The sequence below is a fragment of the Drosophila yakuba genome, chromosome 2R (assembly GCF_016746365.2).
Source record: "Drosophila yakuba strain Tai18E2 chromosome 2R, Prin_Dyak_Tai18E2_2.1, whole genome shotgun sequence".
Lineage (NCBI taxonomy): Eukaryota > Metazoa > Arthropoda > Insecta > Diptera > Drosophilidae > Drosophila > Drosophila yakuba.
In genome coordinates, this window is record NC_052528.2 from 18,390,872 (window position 1) to 18,403,330 (window position 12,459).

General features: G+C 45.0%; 8 protein-coding genes across 8 annotated transcripts; 2 read left to right on the forward strand and 6 right to left on the reverse strand.

Moving 5' to 3' along the window:
* Window positions 1-136: 136 nt before the first annotated feature.
* On the reverse strand, window positions 137-1,643 carry LOC6531254 (ras-related protein Rab-4B). The gene is made up of 4 exons (XM_002092027.3): window positions 1,398-1,643; window positions 1,249-1,329; window positions 845-1,177; window positions 137-784 (listed from the first exon to the last, which is right to left on the reverse strand). The coding sequence occupies exons 1-4, from the start codon at window positions 1,411-1,413 to the stop codon at window positions 573-575; spliced, it is 642 nt and encodes a 213-aa protein (XP_002092063.1). The 5' UTR covers window positions 1,414-1,643; the 3' UTR covers window positions 137-572.
* Window positions 1,644-1,778: 135 nt separating this feature from the next.
* On the reverse strand, window positions 1,779-2,215 carry LOC26536020. Its single transcript, XM_015195692.2, has 2 exons — window positions 2,079-2,215; window positions 1,779-2,008 (listed from the first exon to the last, which is right to left on the reverse strand). The coding sequence occupies exons 1-2, from the start codon at window positions 2,187-2,189 to the stop codon at window positions 1,910-1,912; spliced, it is 210 nt and encodes a 69-aa protein (XP_015051178.1). The 5' UTR covers window positions 2,190-2,215; the 3' UTR covers window positions 1,779-1,909.
* Window positions 2,216-2,328: 113 nt separating this feature from the next.
* LOC6531255 (cytochrome b-c1 complex subunit 10) lies at window positions 2,329-2,796 on the forward strand. Its single transcript, XM_002092028.3, has 2 exons — window positions 2,329-2,474; window positions 2,601-2,796. The coding sequence occupies exons 1-2, from the start codon at window positions 2,422-2,424 to the stop codon at window positions 2,719-2,721; spliced, it is 174 nt and encodes a 57-aa protein (XP_002092064.1). The 5' UTR covers window positions 2,329-2,421; the 3' UTR covers window positions 2,722-2,796.
* Window positions 2,601-6,561, reverse strand: LOC6531256 (E3 ubiquitin-protein ligase SH3RF3). Its single transcript, XM_002092029.4, has 6 exons — window positions 5,922-6,561; window positions 5,742-5,850; window positions 3,946-5,590; window positions 3,700-3,879; window positions 3,351-3,641; window positions 2,601-3,288 (listed from the first exon to the last, which is right to left on the reverse strand). The coding sequence occupies exons 1-6, from the start codon at window positions 6,033-6,035 to the stop codon at window positions 3,114-3,116; spliced, it is 2,514 nt and encodes an 837-aa protein (XP_002092065.1). The 5' UTR covers window positions 6,036-6,561; the 3' UTR covers window positions 2,601-3,113.
* A 90-nt stretch (window positions 6,562-6,651) lies between these two features.
* Window positions 6,652-10,265, forward strand: LOC6531257 (nucleolar GTP-binding protein 2). Its single transcript, XM_002092030.3, has 3 exons — window positions 6,652-6,969; window positions 8,299-8,977; window positions 9,049-10,265. The coding sequence occupies exons 1-3, from the start codon at window positions 6,760-6,762 to the stop codon at window positions 10,182-10,184; spliced, it is 2,025 nt and encodes a 674-aa protein (XP_002092066.1). The 5' UTR covers window positions 6,652-6,759; the 3' UTR covers window positions 10,185-10,265.
* Window positions 10,189-11,274, reverse strand: LOC6531259 (PSME3-interacting protein). The gene is made up of 3 exons (XM_002092032.3): window positions 10,945-11,274; window positions 10,720-10,880; window positions 10,189-10,655 (listed from the first exon to the last, which is right to left on the reverse strand). Exons 1-3 carry the CDS (start codon window positions 11,138-11,140, stop codon window positions 10,263-10,265), a joined length of 750 nt encoding a protein of 249 aa, XP_002092068.1. The 5' UTR covers window positions 11,141-11,274; the 3' UTR covers window positions 10,189-10,262.
* A 36-nt stretch (window positions 11,275-11,310) lies between these two features.
* LOC120320986 lies at window positions 11,311-11,667 on the reverse strand. Its single transcript, XM_039372079.2, has one exon. The coding sequence runs from the start codon at window positions 11,644-11,646 to the stop codon at window positions 11,329-11,331; it is 318 nt and encodes a 105-aa protein (XP_039228013.1). The 5' UTR covers window positions 11,647-11,667; the 3' UTR covers window positions 11,311-11,328.
* A 26-nt stretch (window positions 11,668-11,693) lies between these two features.
* On the reverse strand, window positions 11,694-12,448 carry LOC26536174 (guanine nucleotide-binding protein subunit gamma-1). Its single transcript, XM_015195694.2, has one exon. It carries the CDS (start codon window positions 12,267-12,269, stop codon window positions 12,069-12,071), a length of 201 nt encoding a protein of 66 aa, XP_015051180.1. The 5' UTR covers window positions 12,270-12,448; the 3' UTR covers window positions 11,694-12,068.
* Window positions 12,449-12,459: the final 11 nt, after the last annotated feature.

Consider the following 12,459-nt stretch of genomic DNA (forward strand, 5'->3'; position numbering starts at 1 on the left):
ATTGCTTTAAGTATATGGAACTCGTTGGCAGATTTTCTTTCTTCGAACTTAAAGTTCTTTTAAAATGTTTTAGCTGTAATCGGTATTTTTTAAAAATGTTTATACCTTAGGTCGAAATAAATTTTTTGATACAAAATTGCATTTATCATTTTGCGTTTTTATTTACCGCGTGCATGCTTTAATTAGATTTACAATCGGCAACGTCGTCAACGACGTAACGCCACTTATTTACATTAAAAATGCCGAGTGCATTCTCTTCAACCTCCAGAACCGATCCATGTGCCTATAGCCATATATCCTTTGTTGCTCGAAGGCTCCAGTGCTTCACGAATTACAAATTATAGTAAGTAACATTTGGGGTAAACCCGAAATCATGGGCTTTCATAATGGTAATTAGTTATGTTAAAACAAATTGAAGAGCAATATTCTTACATTTGGAATGAATAATCTAGCAAGACAAAATACGTACTAAAAAGTGGACACACACAAGTACACAATACAACTAAGGTGGAATCCGAATGCGCATTCCGGGTTGAGATTAAATGGAGATAAATAAGCACAACTCGTGCAGCCTAAACGCGACAGGTGCAATCGGGCTTATTGATGCTGCGCTGTCGTGTCTGTAAGTTACGGAGCGCAGCTCCGCCGTACTGGATACCGCTGCCGATGCGCTCGGGATCCAACTCTCCGGTCTCAATTTTGGCCAGGATAGTCTTTGAGCACTTGAGGAAGGCCTCCTCCACATTCTCCCCTGTCTTGGCGCTTGTCTCCAGGAAGATAAGCTCTGCAGCGACAAAGAGACTTAGATTGATAGGAAATTGATAGATAATCGTGGAAAACAGACCGTTCTCTTGGGCAAAGGTGCTTGCCTCCAAAAAGGTCACATCACGCGCCTCCTCCAAGTCCTTTTTGTTGCCCACCAAAAGGATCACAATGTTTGGGCTGGCCAGGGTACGAGCATCATTCAGCCAGTTTGTCAAAGCATTAAAAGAGTCCCGCGAAGTGGCGTCGTAGACCAGTAGAGCTCCGGCAGCTCCGCGATAGTACGATCTTGTCACGGATCGGAATCTCTCCTGCCCGGCCGTATCCCATATCTGTAACTTCACCGACTTCCCGCCCACATTCACAATCCGAGAGCCGAACTCTACTCCAATGGTGTGCGAACTGTCGTCTTTGACTGATGGTAGTATGAAATGCATTTGGGGTCTATAAGTATAAGGATCTACAATTTTCTTGCTACCGACTTACACTTGCTCTCGATGAAGTGATGCAACAGACAACTCTTACCACTACCAGCACTGCCAATTATCAGGAACTTGAACAGGTAATCTAGGTGAGTGCGGGCAGCGGAATTAATTAGTAACAGTCATTAATTAGTTAGTTGTGTGGTGACAAACCGTATGTTTCCGACATTGTTTTTGTTCCTCTTTTGCGTAGTTGTCTTCTTTGTTTGTTTAGGTTTTTGGCTTGTTTTCGGGATTATCGGATTGTTGGTGCGTATGGGCACCAGGAAGTGCACAGAACACGATCAAAACTCGCAATATCCGTCGTTAATAAAGCCTTTAAACAATTGGGAAACCAAAAATTACCTTAAAATCTCTGACTGTGCTCAGTTTAGTAAGAAAGTTCGCTACAATCGCGAAAATACCATGAGAGAGTGTGACCAGTTATTTTAAAATATGATTCATAATGCAATTGTAGTTTTGTTTACTTTTAAAATATTTCCAACCATGCCAAATACGTAAAAATTCGCGAAAGCTAAAAGAACAAACAAAATATTTAATGTATCCGACCAAGGTTTAATGTTTTTTTCTACAAATCCTCAGATCGTCACTGAATTTGTATACATATATACAAGTTTAAAAGATATTGGGAGCTCTTATTCCATGCGGGCGGGCACATATGTAGTTTAAGTGTCCTTTTGCTTTTCTGGTTCGTAGTCTTGATAGCAATTAATGGGATCCTTGGCCGTATAAACTGAGTATGCCAATTTGCTGCCCTTGAAGTTCTGTATAAATTAGACCACAAAGGGAAAATTACTTAAAATTGAACAGTCTGATAAGAACTATCTGCCCTACCTTCATATCGCCAGATATCAGAATCCACAGGAAAACAAACACCGCCGGTATAACAGTGGACAAGACAAACAGCTCGAAAGTGTTGAGTTCCCCAAAAACAGATATTTTCATTTTAATTTCGTATTTTTTGATTAGTTCTTTGCGAATAGAAGTTTTTGACAAAAACTTTTTGTTGATGACTATTTGTTGTTCTCACGTAGGCCACACAGAGTTGTCACACCTTGCATTTAAAGTTTAGCGCAATCCCACGGTCACACTGCAGTGGTATTATTTAGGACATTCGAAACTATTGCATTCACTGCGAATCTTTTGGTGCGAGAGAAAAGTAATTAAATCAACAAGAATGGCTTTCCGCATACCTTTTGGCAAGAAACACGCTGAGATCGCGAGTTCTTTGTGAGTATACGATGTAGTAGTTGATTGTGCATCAAGAATTCATAAGGGTTACAACACTCTTACTGCTACCAAACCACACATTGCATAACCATCCAGAGAACTCAACTAGTTTCCTTTGATTCGTAGCATCCGATCTGGAGCCGGATTCGGAGGAGCTGCTGGCCTGGCCGTGCTCTACTACACCGACTGGAAGCTGGTCCTGCAGTACGTGCCCATCTACGGATCCAAGTTCGAAAAAAGCGAGTAACCTTGCAGTAGTCGAATCCACAGTTAGCCTCGATGTTTTGCTTGGTGAATAAAATAAGTTAAAACGACCAAAGGATATTACTGAATATCGTATATTACAAATAACTTCGTAGAGGGCACAAGGATCGGTTAGTTTAGCGATTAGCTAACTAATCGCTAGGGCTTAAGTAACTGTTCCCTAAGTCTTACATGGCTAGCCTATTTTGATTAAGCATTGTATAAAAAAGTACAATGGCGAGCTGCCCATTCGAGGGGAAAAGTACAAAACGGTTTCTTTTTTGAAAAGAGAAATAGGAGATTGCGAATTGGAAGACCGAATAGACCGACGATTGAATCTTTTTAGACAAGTAATTTGGAATTTCGCTTAATAAATTCGAGTTTGACCTATATGGTCTAACAATCCGGTTCAACAAAGGAGGCGGGAAACAGTCCGGTTTTGTGGGTACGGGCATGAGTGCCCTTGTACCAGCCGTTCTTCTGCTTCCGCTGGACGTAGATTATGTCGCCCAAATGTAGCTCTAGTTCGATGTCGCTGTTTGGTGGATACGGCACAATACAACGAAAGCGACTACAATAAAAAGGTTACATTAGTAAACTTCTAAGCTTACAATAATGTATTGCAAAACCTACCTTTCCCGCGTGCAGTAAGGAGACTTAGTGGTGGCGCTGGCCTTTATGGCCGCCTCCGTGATCACATTGCTGCTGGGACTCAGCACATGACTCGCATCTAGGCTGTTCGATTTCCGATGGCTGGGTGCAATGATCATATTGGCATGCAACTGGGATTGCGCTCCTCCAGAAATCGGCTGCTGCTGACCACCTGAGTAGACAGCTGTGGCCACGGAGGAAGTAGGAGGCGGCGGCGACGCGACATTGCTGTACATACTGCGAAATGTAGCTGCATCCAAAGATTGTCTTGCGCTGAATTACAATTGAAAAGTTAGTTAAGTGAAATGCCTTTAAATTAAGCCAAACAAACCAAATCAAGTGAGGACGATCCTTGTTTCCTTTCACGCGTTGTGATCCGTACGAAAATGTGTTTGTAGAAGCAGGAGGCAGTTGTTTGGGCAGAAACTGCTGTTGTTGTGCCGCTGTCTTTGCTGCCGGAGTTTCATTAAGCGGTTGACTGTGCTGCAGTTGACTGGGGCACGAACCGGACCTGAAGATATAAAAGAACAACCTTTTATTCTGGTCTATGAGGACAACTCATTATTGCAACTCTTACCTCACATGTACTGGGTGCAATTTAGCTGATGTGTTTGTTGTAGATTCCACATTTGTGCTGATAACTTCTTTGGGAGCTTGCTGCAGGGACGCTCCCGGAGATTTGGAGCGTGTTTTCATATGAGTTAATCGCCTCATAAGTCCTACTGCTCCAGAGGAGCTGCTGCTCGTAGTTGGGGCTGTGGCAGTTTCAGGCTTGGGCTCCGATTTTCTGCTAAACAGTGCTTCCACAGGTTTCGACCAAACAGAGCAACTGGTGGTCGTGGCGGTGGGCATTTGTTGACGAGGTGGCAAATCCGGCGGTTGCATGGACACCATGTTGTTAAGTCGCACATCTGCTGCCACTGGATGCTGCTGTGCGTGTGCCATCTGGACATCTGAGTTTTGGGGAACATATTTCCATTGATGCATTAACTGCTGCTGGTCGCGGGTGCGTAGGGGCGTCACGTAGTTGCCCGGGAATACTCCAGTAGAGTCCAACCAGTTTTTCCCCTTGAACCAACCGTCCACACATCTTTCGGTCACAATGTAGACACAGCCCTTCTTTAATTCCAGCTCATCCGTTTGGCGTGGTTTGTATGGGAATAGAGCTAAGTATCCCCAGGGCAAATTTGGTGGCATCTGCTGCTGAACAGTGGTCTTAAGCACGCGCGAGGACTGTGGGGCGGATGTGGGTTTCGGAGCTGCTGAATTGGACATTTCCAAGCGGCTTAGTTCATGGGGCAGGCTTAGAATTTCAGCCGAATGGCGGTGCGTCTGCAGCAGACTTAATGGAGCTCCTCCTCCCAGCAAAGCATTTAGTGAGTGGCGTTTTTCCTTGGCTCCCTTGTCACGGAAACGAACAGACGCCGATCCCGAAGCTTCTATATGTTGAGGGGTATTCGGCAGTGAGGACTGGTGGTTCGGACTGCAGTTATTTGAACTGGATGTGGAACTAGAAGTACTGCTGGCAGGCGTGGAGTTTGAGGATCCTGAACTGGATTCCGTGACCACGGTGGGATCAATTACTGGAACCGGAGGAAGCGACCGTTGCCCCTGTTGCTTAGGTGGATGGCACAATGGATGGGTGTGTAGCTTGCTGTCCAGCAGCTTTTTGGCAGCTGCATTCAGCTCAACGAATGCTATTGGAAAGATTCCGATGGTCTGGCCAATTCGTCCTTCTGCCCAATTATGATCAACTCGGCGCATTACATGTATTACTGTGCTTTTCTTAAATTCCAGGCATCCCTCCTCGTCGTTGGGCCCCATCTTAAAGTCATACATGGCGATGCATTGCGGCATGGGCAGCGGAACCGATACCTTTACATAGTTGATGGGGAACGTGCCCTCCTGACCATTTGCCTGACCCACAAACCAGTTGTTGTCGATGCGATGCTTGATTAATATCAGATCCCCTTTCTTGAACTTTAGATCGTTGGCTTCACCGGAGGCGAAGTCGAAGAGGGCATAGGCGTGGGGGAGTAGAAATCGACGTTGCTTGTGGCGAGTCGGCTGCTGAGATTGCTGATGTGACTGCAGCTGGAGAAGTTGGTTGCCAGGCGGTGCCACTGATTCCAATGGCGGCTGAGTTTTGGGCCTCTCAGGCTGCGTTTCAGTCTCCTCTCCCTTTTCTCCTCCTTTGCCAGCTGCTGAATTTTGTTTCATGCCTGAATTAGAGAAAGGGTGTTTAAAGTTAGATTAAGTTCACATTCAATTGCCAAAGCCACTCTGCCGCACTCATGGAGTCAAGCATTCTTTGATTTTCAGCGTAGGCTGCAGTGCTGTGCCAGTTGAGGTTGGTGTGGGCGTAGCTGTTACCTTCTAAGATTCGCATCAGCAAGACGTTTGGAGGCAGCTCATCGATTTTGCAAGAGACCAGGACGCGGCACTCCGGGCATCGCAACTTGTGCTGACTGGCCACAATGTCCTGGTATAGGATGATGAAATTATTCAGGTTATAAGATATACATATAAAGAAAACCCACTACAATTACCCACCTGTAAGCATTTGCGGCAGAAGGTGTGTTGGCATGGCAGCACCTTCGATGTAGTGTCCAGTCGCTCAAGACACACGGAGCACTCCAACAGGTCGTTCAGCGTGTGCTCGTCCATCTTGCCAGTATGCAAAATCTCAAGGATGGTCACTATTTGAATTTCGTGCAGGGCCACATTCCAAAACACACACACATGCAGGGGCTGGCACACGCATACGCAATCCCAAGTCGCGCTTGGGAAATAAATGTTGCCCAAATGCTAAACTAATCACTACTGGTCTTTTGAAATGCTTTAAATCACATTAACTCTTCGTTAAAATAGGAAACATTCAATCGTTTAAATTTCTAAGTTTGTTAAGTGCAGCCGAAGCTCGTGGGCAAGCGGATACAAATGTACATAGGCATACGGATATAAAACCAGCTTGCTAACTTGAACACAGTGGTGGTCAGATGTATATGCTCAATAGGAACGATTGTTCCGCATTTATTCGCCAAGGAGTGGCTAAGGTTGTAAGGCACATTTTTTATGTTCACTTTAATTGGAAATAAGTATTTAAAGTACATATGTACCCAAGATATAGTTGCATTCAGTAAATGCCAATAACTTTTAAGTTGTTCCCAACCTGATGTATAATACTGTTTCGATTTTAGTGTGACCATTCCTCGTAGTTAAGATTTTAGGAGGCGCATTTCAGTGTTGGGTAGCACATTCAGACAGTGTTGAGCAACGCACGATCCCTTTGTTTTTTTTTTATTTCAACCAAACACGTGTGTTTTGGTTTGAGCGTGCCTAAGCATACGTTTTAATTTATAAACAAGGCAGACGGCATTCTTAAGACACCATGCCGAAAGTACGAAGCACCCCAGGTAAGCCCCGGACGCAGGGGTTCAACCACTCCAACCACTCGATGAATCCTGAGCGCCCCAAAAGCGGCCTCAAGGGAGTCGCCCACCCCCGCACGAAGGGCACCATCAAGCGGCTCCAGATGTACCGAAACTTCAAGGCCAAACGCGATCGCACTGGAAAGATCCTCACGCCCGCCCCATTCCAGGTGAGTCTAAATGTCGGGTTGCAATTTCTATGATATTTATTATCTTTGGACTCATAGAATTACCCATAGACTTCAGTAATAGCCATAACCATTTATTGCTACTTCAATAATTTAAAATAATTGTTTGTTTTCTAAAATGGCCATCTACTGCACAAAATAGCAATTCAAATTATCGAAGCCAAATCCAGTTAATGGTCTTCAGTAAGTGAATGCATTAACAGATTAAAACATTTTATAAATAGTTTTGTTAAGCTTTATTGTTATTTATTCTTGTTGTAGAGTCCAATTTTTAAATCTTTTTGGCACTGTTGATATATATACTGTCTTGTATAAAAGATTAAAAGGAATATAAAGGTAGCTTAACATAACCAGATGTTATAAAACTTATTGAACTGGGTATTGCTTAATATCATTAAGTGAAGATTTTGCGGATGTCGGCGGGGTGAGCCCGCTTCTTGCAGATAGGGCATTCACGCGAATGACGAAGTGCTGTTCGGACGCATTTCCTACCAAAAAGGTGGCCGCAGCGCAAGGAAACCACGCGATGTTCGCCCTCAGAGTCCCAGGGCGAAAAACAAATAATGCAAGAGTTGTCCTCGGACTTATCGTTTAACTGCTGACTAAGACTGTCTATCTCCTCGTTCATATCGTCGATGCTATCCGCGCTGATGACTTCCTTAATGGCCAGTTCATTAAGCAGATCCTGACGCTCTTCTTCCAGCTCACGCACTATAGCTTGCATGGTCTGCTCTTCTTCGGAAAACTTCTCCTGAATAGTTGCGTAGTTGCACATCTCGATCTGCAGTTGCTGCAAAATTCCTATGCGCTCGCTGTTGAATTTTTCCAATTGCGCATTTAGCAGCTCCAGCTCCTGCACACGTCGCTGCAGACTCGCGTTTTGCTGCGCCATCTGCTGCTTTCTTTCTTCGTCTTTCTGCTGCAGGCTTTCCACCTTCTGCTTCTCTTCCTGCAGTTCAGCAACCAGGTCGTTCATTTTGCTAATGTTCTGTTTCATTTGCTGCGACAACGACGAATCAGAGCTGCGAGCTCCTCGCTTAGATGATCCCGGATTCATGTTGTTTTTTTGATGACACTTGCGACAATATCTAACACGTGAAGTTCGTAAATTTGACTGACAGCATAAAAAGGGCGATGACTATCGCCAATAGATTAGCGATAACAGTTGTTTACAATTATCGATAGTGATTTGTGTAAAGTTTAAAATGTAAATAGAAAACTTATACAAAAAATGCAATAAATATGCATAAGAGAATGCCGTACAAACCATTTAATACTTCATACTAATCCTAAATATGTGTTTAATTTTAGGGGCGCCTGCCTGCTGGAACAATGGCTCGTGTTGAGCCCACGCCCAAGTGGTTCAGCAATTCCCGGGTTATCTCGCAAACAGCTTTGCAAAAATTCCAGGATGAGATTGGCAAGGCTGTCAAGGATCCTTACCAGGTGATCATGAAGCCATCCCAATTGCCGGTGACCTTACTAAACGAGGCAGCGAAATACAAAAGGGTTCATTTGCTGGACACCGAGAGCTTCGACAGTACCTTTGGTCCCAAAAAGCAGCGCAAGAGGGTCAGTCTTAAGGTTCGCGATCTGGAGGATCTAAGCAAGGCGGCCGATGACCAGGCCGATAAGTACGATTCCGCTAAGGATTTAGATCTAATCCGTGAGGACACTGGTGAAAAGAAGGCCGTCCGTGATTGGGTGTTTGGTGCCGGACAGAGCAAACGCATCTGGAACGAGCTCCACAAGGTGGTTGATGCGTCCGATGTACTGCTTCAGGTACTGGATGCCCGCGATCCCATGGGCACGCGTTCGAAGTACATTGAGGAGTTCTTGCGCAAGGAGAAACCCCACAAACATCTATTCTTCATCCTGAACAAGGTTGATCTGGTGCCGGTGTGGGTAACCCAACGTTGGGTAGCTATTCTTAGTGCTGAGTATCCTACCATTGCCTTTCATGCTTCCCTACAACATCCATTTGGCAAAGGTAAGTTTATAAACTAAAAATATCACTTATTAGTGCTTAAAAATCCAAATTAAAATCCATTTATTTTATAGGTGCGCTCATTAACCTTTTCCGTCAGTTGGGCAAACTGCATTTGGACAAAAAACAGATCAGTGTGGGCTTCATTGGGTATCCCAACGTGGGTAAATCTTCTGTTATTAATGCGCTACGCTCAAAAAAGGTTTGCAAAGTGGCACCAATTGCGGGGGAGACGAAAGTGTGGCAGTACATAACGCTAATGAAACGCATCTTCTTGATCGATTGTCCTGGCGTAGTGTATCCCACCGCGGAGACTGACACCGAGAAGGTGTTGAAGGGTGTAGTGCGGGTGGAGCTCGTCACAAATCCTGAAGATTACGTAGACTCCCTGCTGAAACGAGTGCGTCCGGAGTACATTTCAAAGAACTACAAAATCGAACACTGGAACACATCCACACACTTCTTAGAACAATTGGCCCAAAAGACCGGCAAGTTGCTAAAAGGTGGTGAGCCGGACGTTACGGTAACTGCCCGTATGGTGCTTAACGATTGGCAGCGTGGTAAACTGCCTTTCTACGTTCCCCCCGAAGGATTTGCCGTCCCCAAGTCCCAGGAGGGTAAGCAGGAGGAAGTAGTTGCAGAGGATCCCAACGAAGATGCTAGATCCGAGGCACCGACATTCGTCAGTGAGTCTGTAAAGAAGGCCCGCGAGTTTAAGCAGATCCAAGATTTTAGAAAAATTCGCGTGGGTCTTGAGTACGAGCAGCAAGATGTGAAAGATCTTGATCACATAGATCTAGAGCTGTTGGAGCAGCAGAAGGCCGAGCGTGCGGCAAGGAAAAAAGCTCGCATTCACAACCTCGGTGAAGAGGAGGAGGAGTCCAGCGATGGCGCAGACGAGTTCTACTCGGAGGATGAGTATAATGAGGACTTGCAACGCGTTGTGCACAAGAAGGCCAAGTCAAAGAAGCCTCAGCAGCTGGCCATCACATCGTCTGGTAAATTCCGCGTGGCCAAAATACAACCTGGAGATTCGGACGATGCTGGCAGCTCTGACGATGACGGTCCCAGCACTTCAAAGGCTCCTCGGTTGACGGCCAAGCAAAAGCGCTCTTTGGAGCGTAGTCAGAAACGAAAGAAAATTGGTAGCAACTTTTATGAGACGACAAACGTTAAGAATCGCAATAGAAACAAAAAGAAGGACACGTAAATCGTTACGTTTACACTCTAGGCTATATTCTCTTGCAAGGAAAAACTACATATTAAGAATCCAAATAAAAAGTTGATCCTACTCCGTGCACTGCTTCTTTTTGGGAATTTTGCGGCCACACAAGTCCGTTCGGCTACAAATGTCGGGTTCCTCCTCATCGGTGCTGGCCTCCGAGTCACTAGACTCTGTGTAGGAGCCGATGCCCGGAAGTACAGCGATGCATTTTAAGGCTCCCTGGTTGTATTTGTTAGTAGTGAATGTGGTGTTCGTTGTCTTATCAGCAGGGTCCTTGGTTGTCTCATTCGTTGCCATCTGGACCACCTCATCCTCAGTGATTTTGGCTACCTTGCTGGTGGTGGGCAGTTCTCCGTTTTTCCTCTTGATGCCCTGGCCGAGCAGCGTCTTTTGAGTGCTACGCCCGACCGAAGCTCCCCCAGATTTGGCTGTGGTTTTTAGTTCAGCCTGCAGTTTCTGAAGGTTTGAGAAAATTTGGGAATTGTAAAATCAATTAATTATTTCCCGTAACCCTACCCACCTTGTCTACACTCTCCTCCTGCAGCTTCTCCACGCGATTGCGGAAATCCTTTAGTTCTAGCTCCTCGTCGCGCATTTGCTGGCGCTCCGCGTGCATTTTATGGGCATCGACCAACTCCAGAAACTGCACCTCATCGTCGTCGAGACCACGGATGAGGTTTTCTGTACGTACAAATATTGCCTATATTAGGACAGACAGATTGCATTGCCTTTGGCAAAGACTTACTCAGCTTGTGAGCCTCCTCGTACTCCATGTCCTTCTTGTCCTTGTTTTGTTTGAGGCGTTCGTACAGTGAGCGTCCGTCGTAGGGCTCCTCGGGTCGTTCTAGTGGATCCTCTGGCTGACGTACACGCTCCCATTCCTCCTGACGTCTCTGCCTTTGCTCGGCCGCCTCAGCTTCAGTCACAAATCCCGAACTCATGCTGTATTTTCGTAATATTGCTCTTTTTTAGACACCACAATTATTGCCAGTGTTGTAAACGTTGAATTACCAGCTGTGCATTGTTATAGAAGTGTTGCTAGGGTCTCAAGGAAATTTGAAATATTGGCGGGAATCTACCTGCTAATGTTTCTTTGTCATTTTTTGTTTTAAAAACTTGCCACATGCCACTAAAACGAACAATCCCTATGAACTCTTTTAATTCGACAGCGCCTTACTCCTCCAACTGGAACACTGGGGCGTCCACGGCCCTTAATTCTGGCTCGATTTATCTCGGCTATCTGCACAAAAACAGATTTCTGGGCGACAGTCATTTCTCGCCATTTTCTGCCGGCTATTTTGGCCAAAGAAATCGGTTTCAGTTGGTAAATGTCCCGCTTTTGAAGATTAATCCGGAAGTGATCAAGGAAAACAAAGTAGGGATTCGCGGATAGGGACTTGCTTGGTCGCATTGTCCAGGCCAAAGTGGAGCAGCTAATCCGGAACATTCTGAAATTTTGAAAAATCTACCACTACCAAATCGAAACAAACTTCCTTCACATTAAAATCACTGACTACATGGCTTTATTTCAGGAATATCTCAATAGGAAACATCTATAATGAAAGCGGCTTTGCTAAAGTCTCCAATAAAGAGCTACAGGATTAGCAAAATACACGATATTTAAACACACATATGCAGGCATTTTAGGTCAAGACGGTTCCTCCTACTTTGTTTATACATCCATAAATTCTCGGTTCGTGCGATTCCATTGCATATATTTAGTTTATAGACATAATTGAGGTCGGCACACTTATGCACATACAACGAACAGCAAATAGGTTATACGACTGGCACGGATCCCGGCCGTAATTGAGTATACTTTATAGGATAATACTGTTAGGACTGGGTCCGGATCATCAGAATCCGAATCTATAGGATGCTGCAGGAGCTCTTTTCGCGAAACGGATTCACCTTCTGAGTGAAGCCGCTGAGTAGACAGTCCTCTTCCTCGTGCTCCAGCATGTACTTCATCATCAAGGAGCAGGCCACCGAGACGGGCATCCGCTCCATCTCCATTTCCCGCCGTAGCTGCAAGTTGATGGAGCGCTGCTGTTGCAAATTAGCAGCCATTATGTCCAGGACGGCTGTCTCCGCGAGACCTATGGTGGTTGCTGATATACTAATGCTGCTGTAATGTCCCTGATTTAACTCAAGTTGCGTTTGTTTAAATTTCTCTGGTATTGTAATCGAGAAATATGCGCACTACTTCTCCTTGCTGCTAATATATATTTTTTTGGGGGGGCTGAAAAATCAATATTTA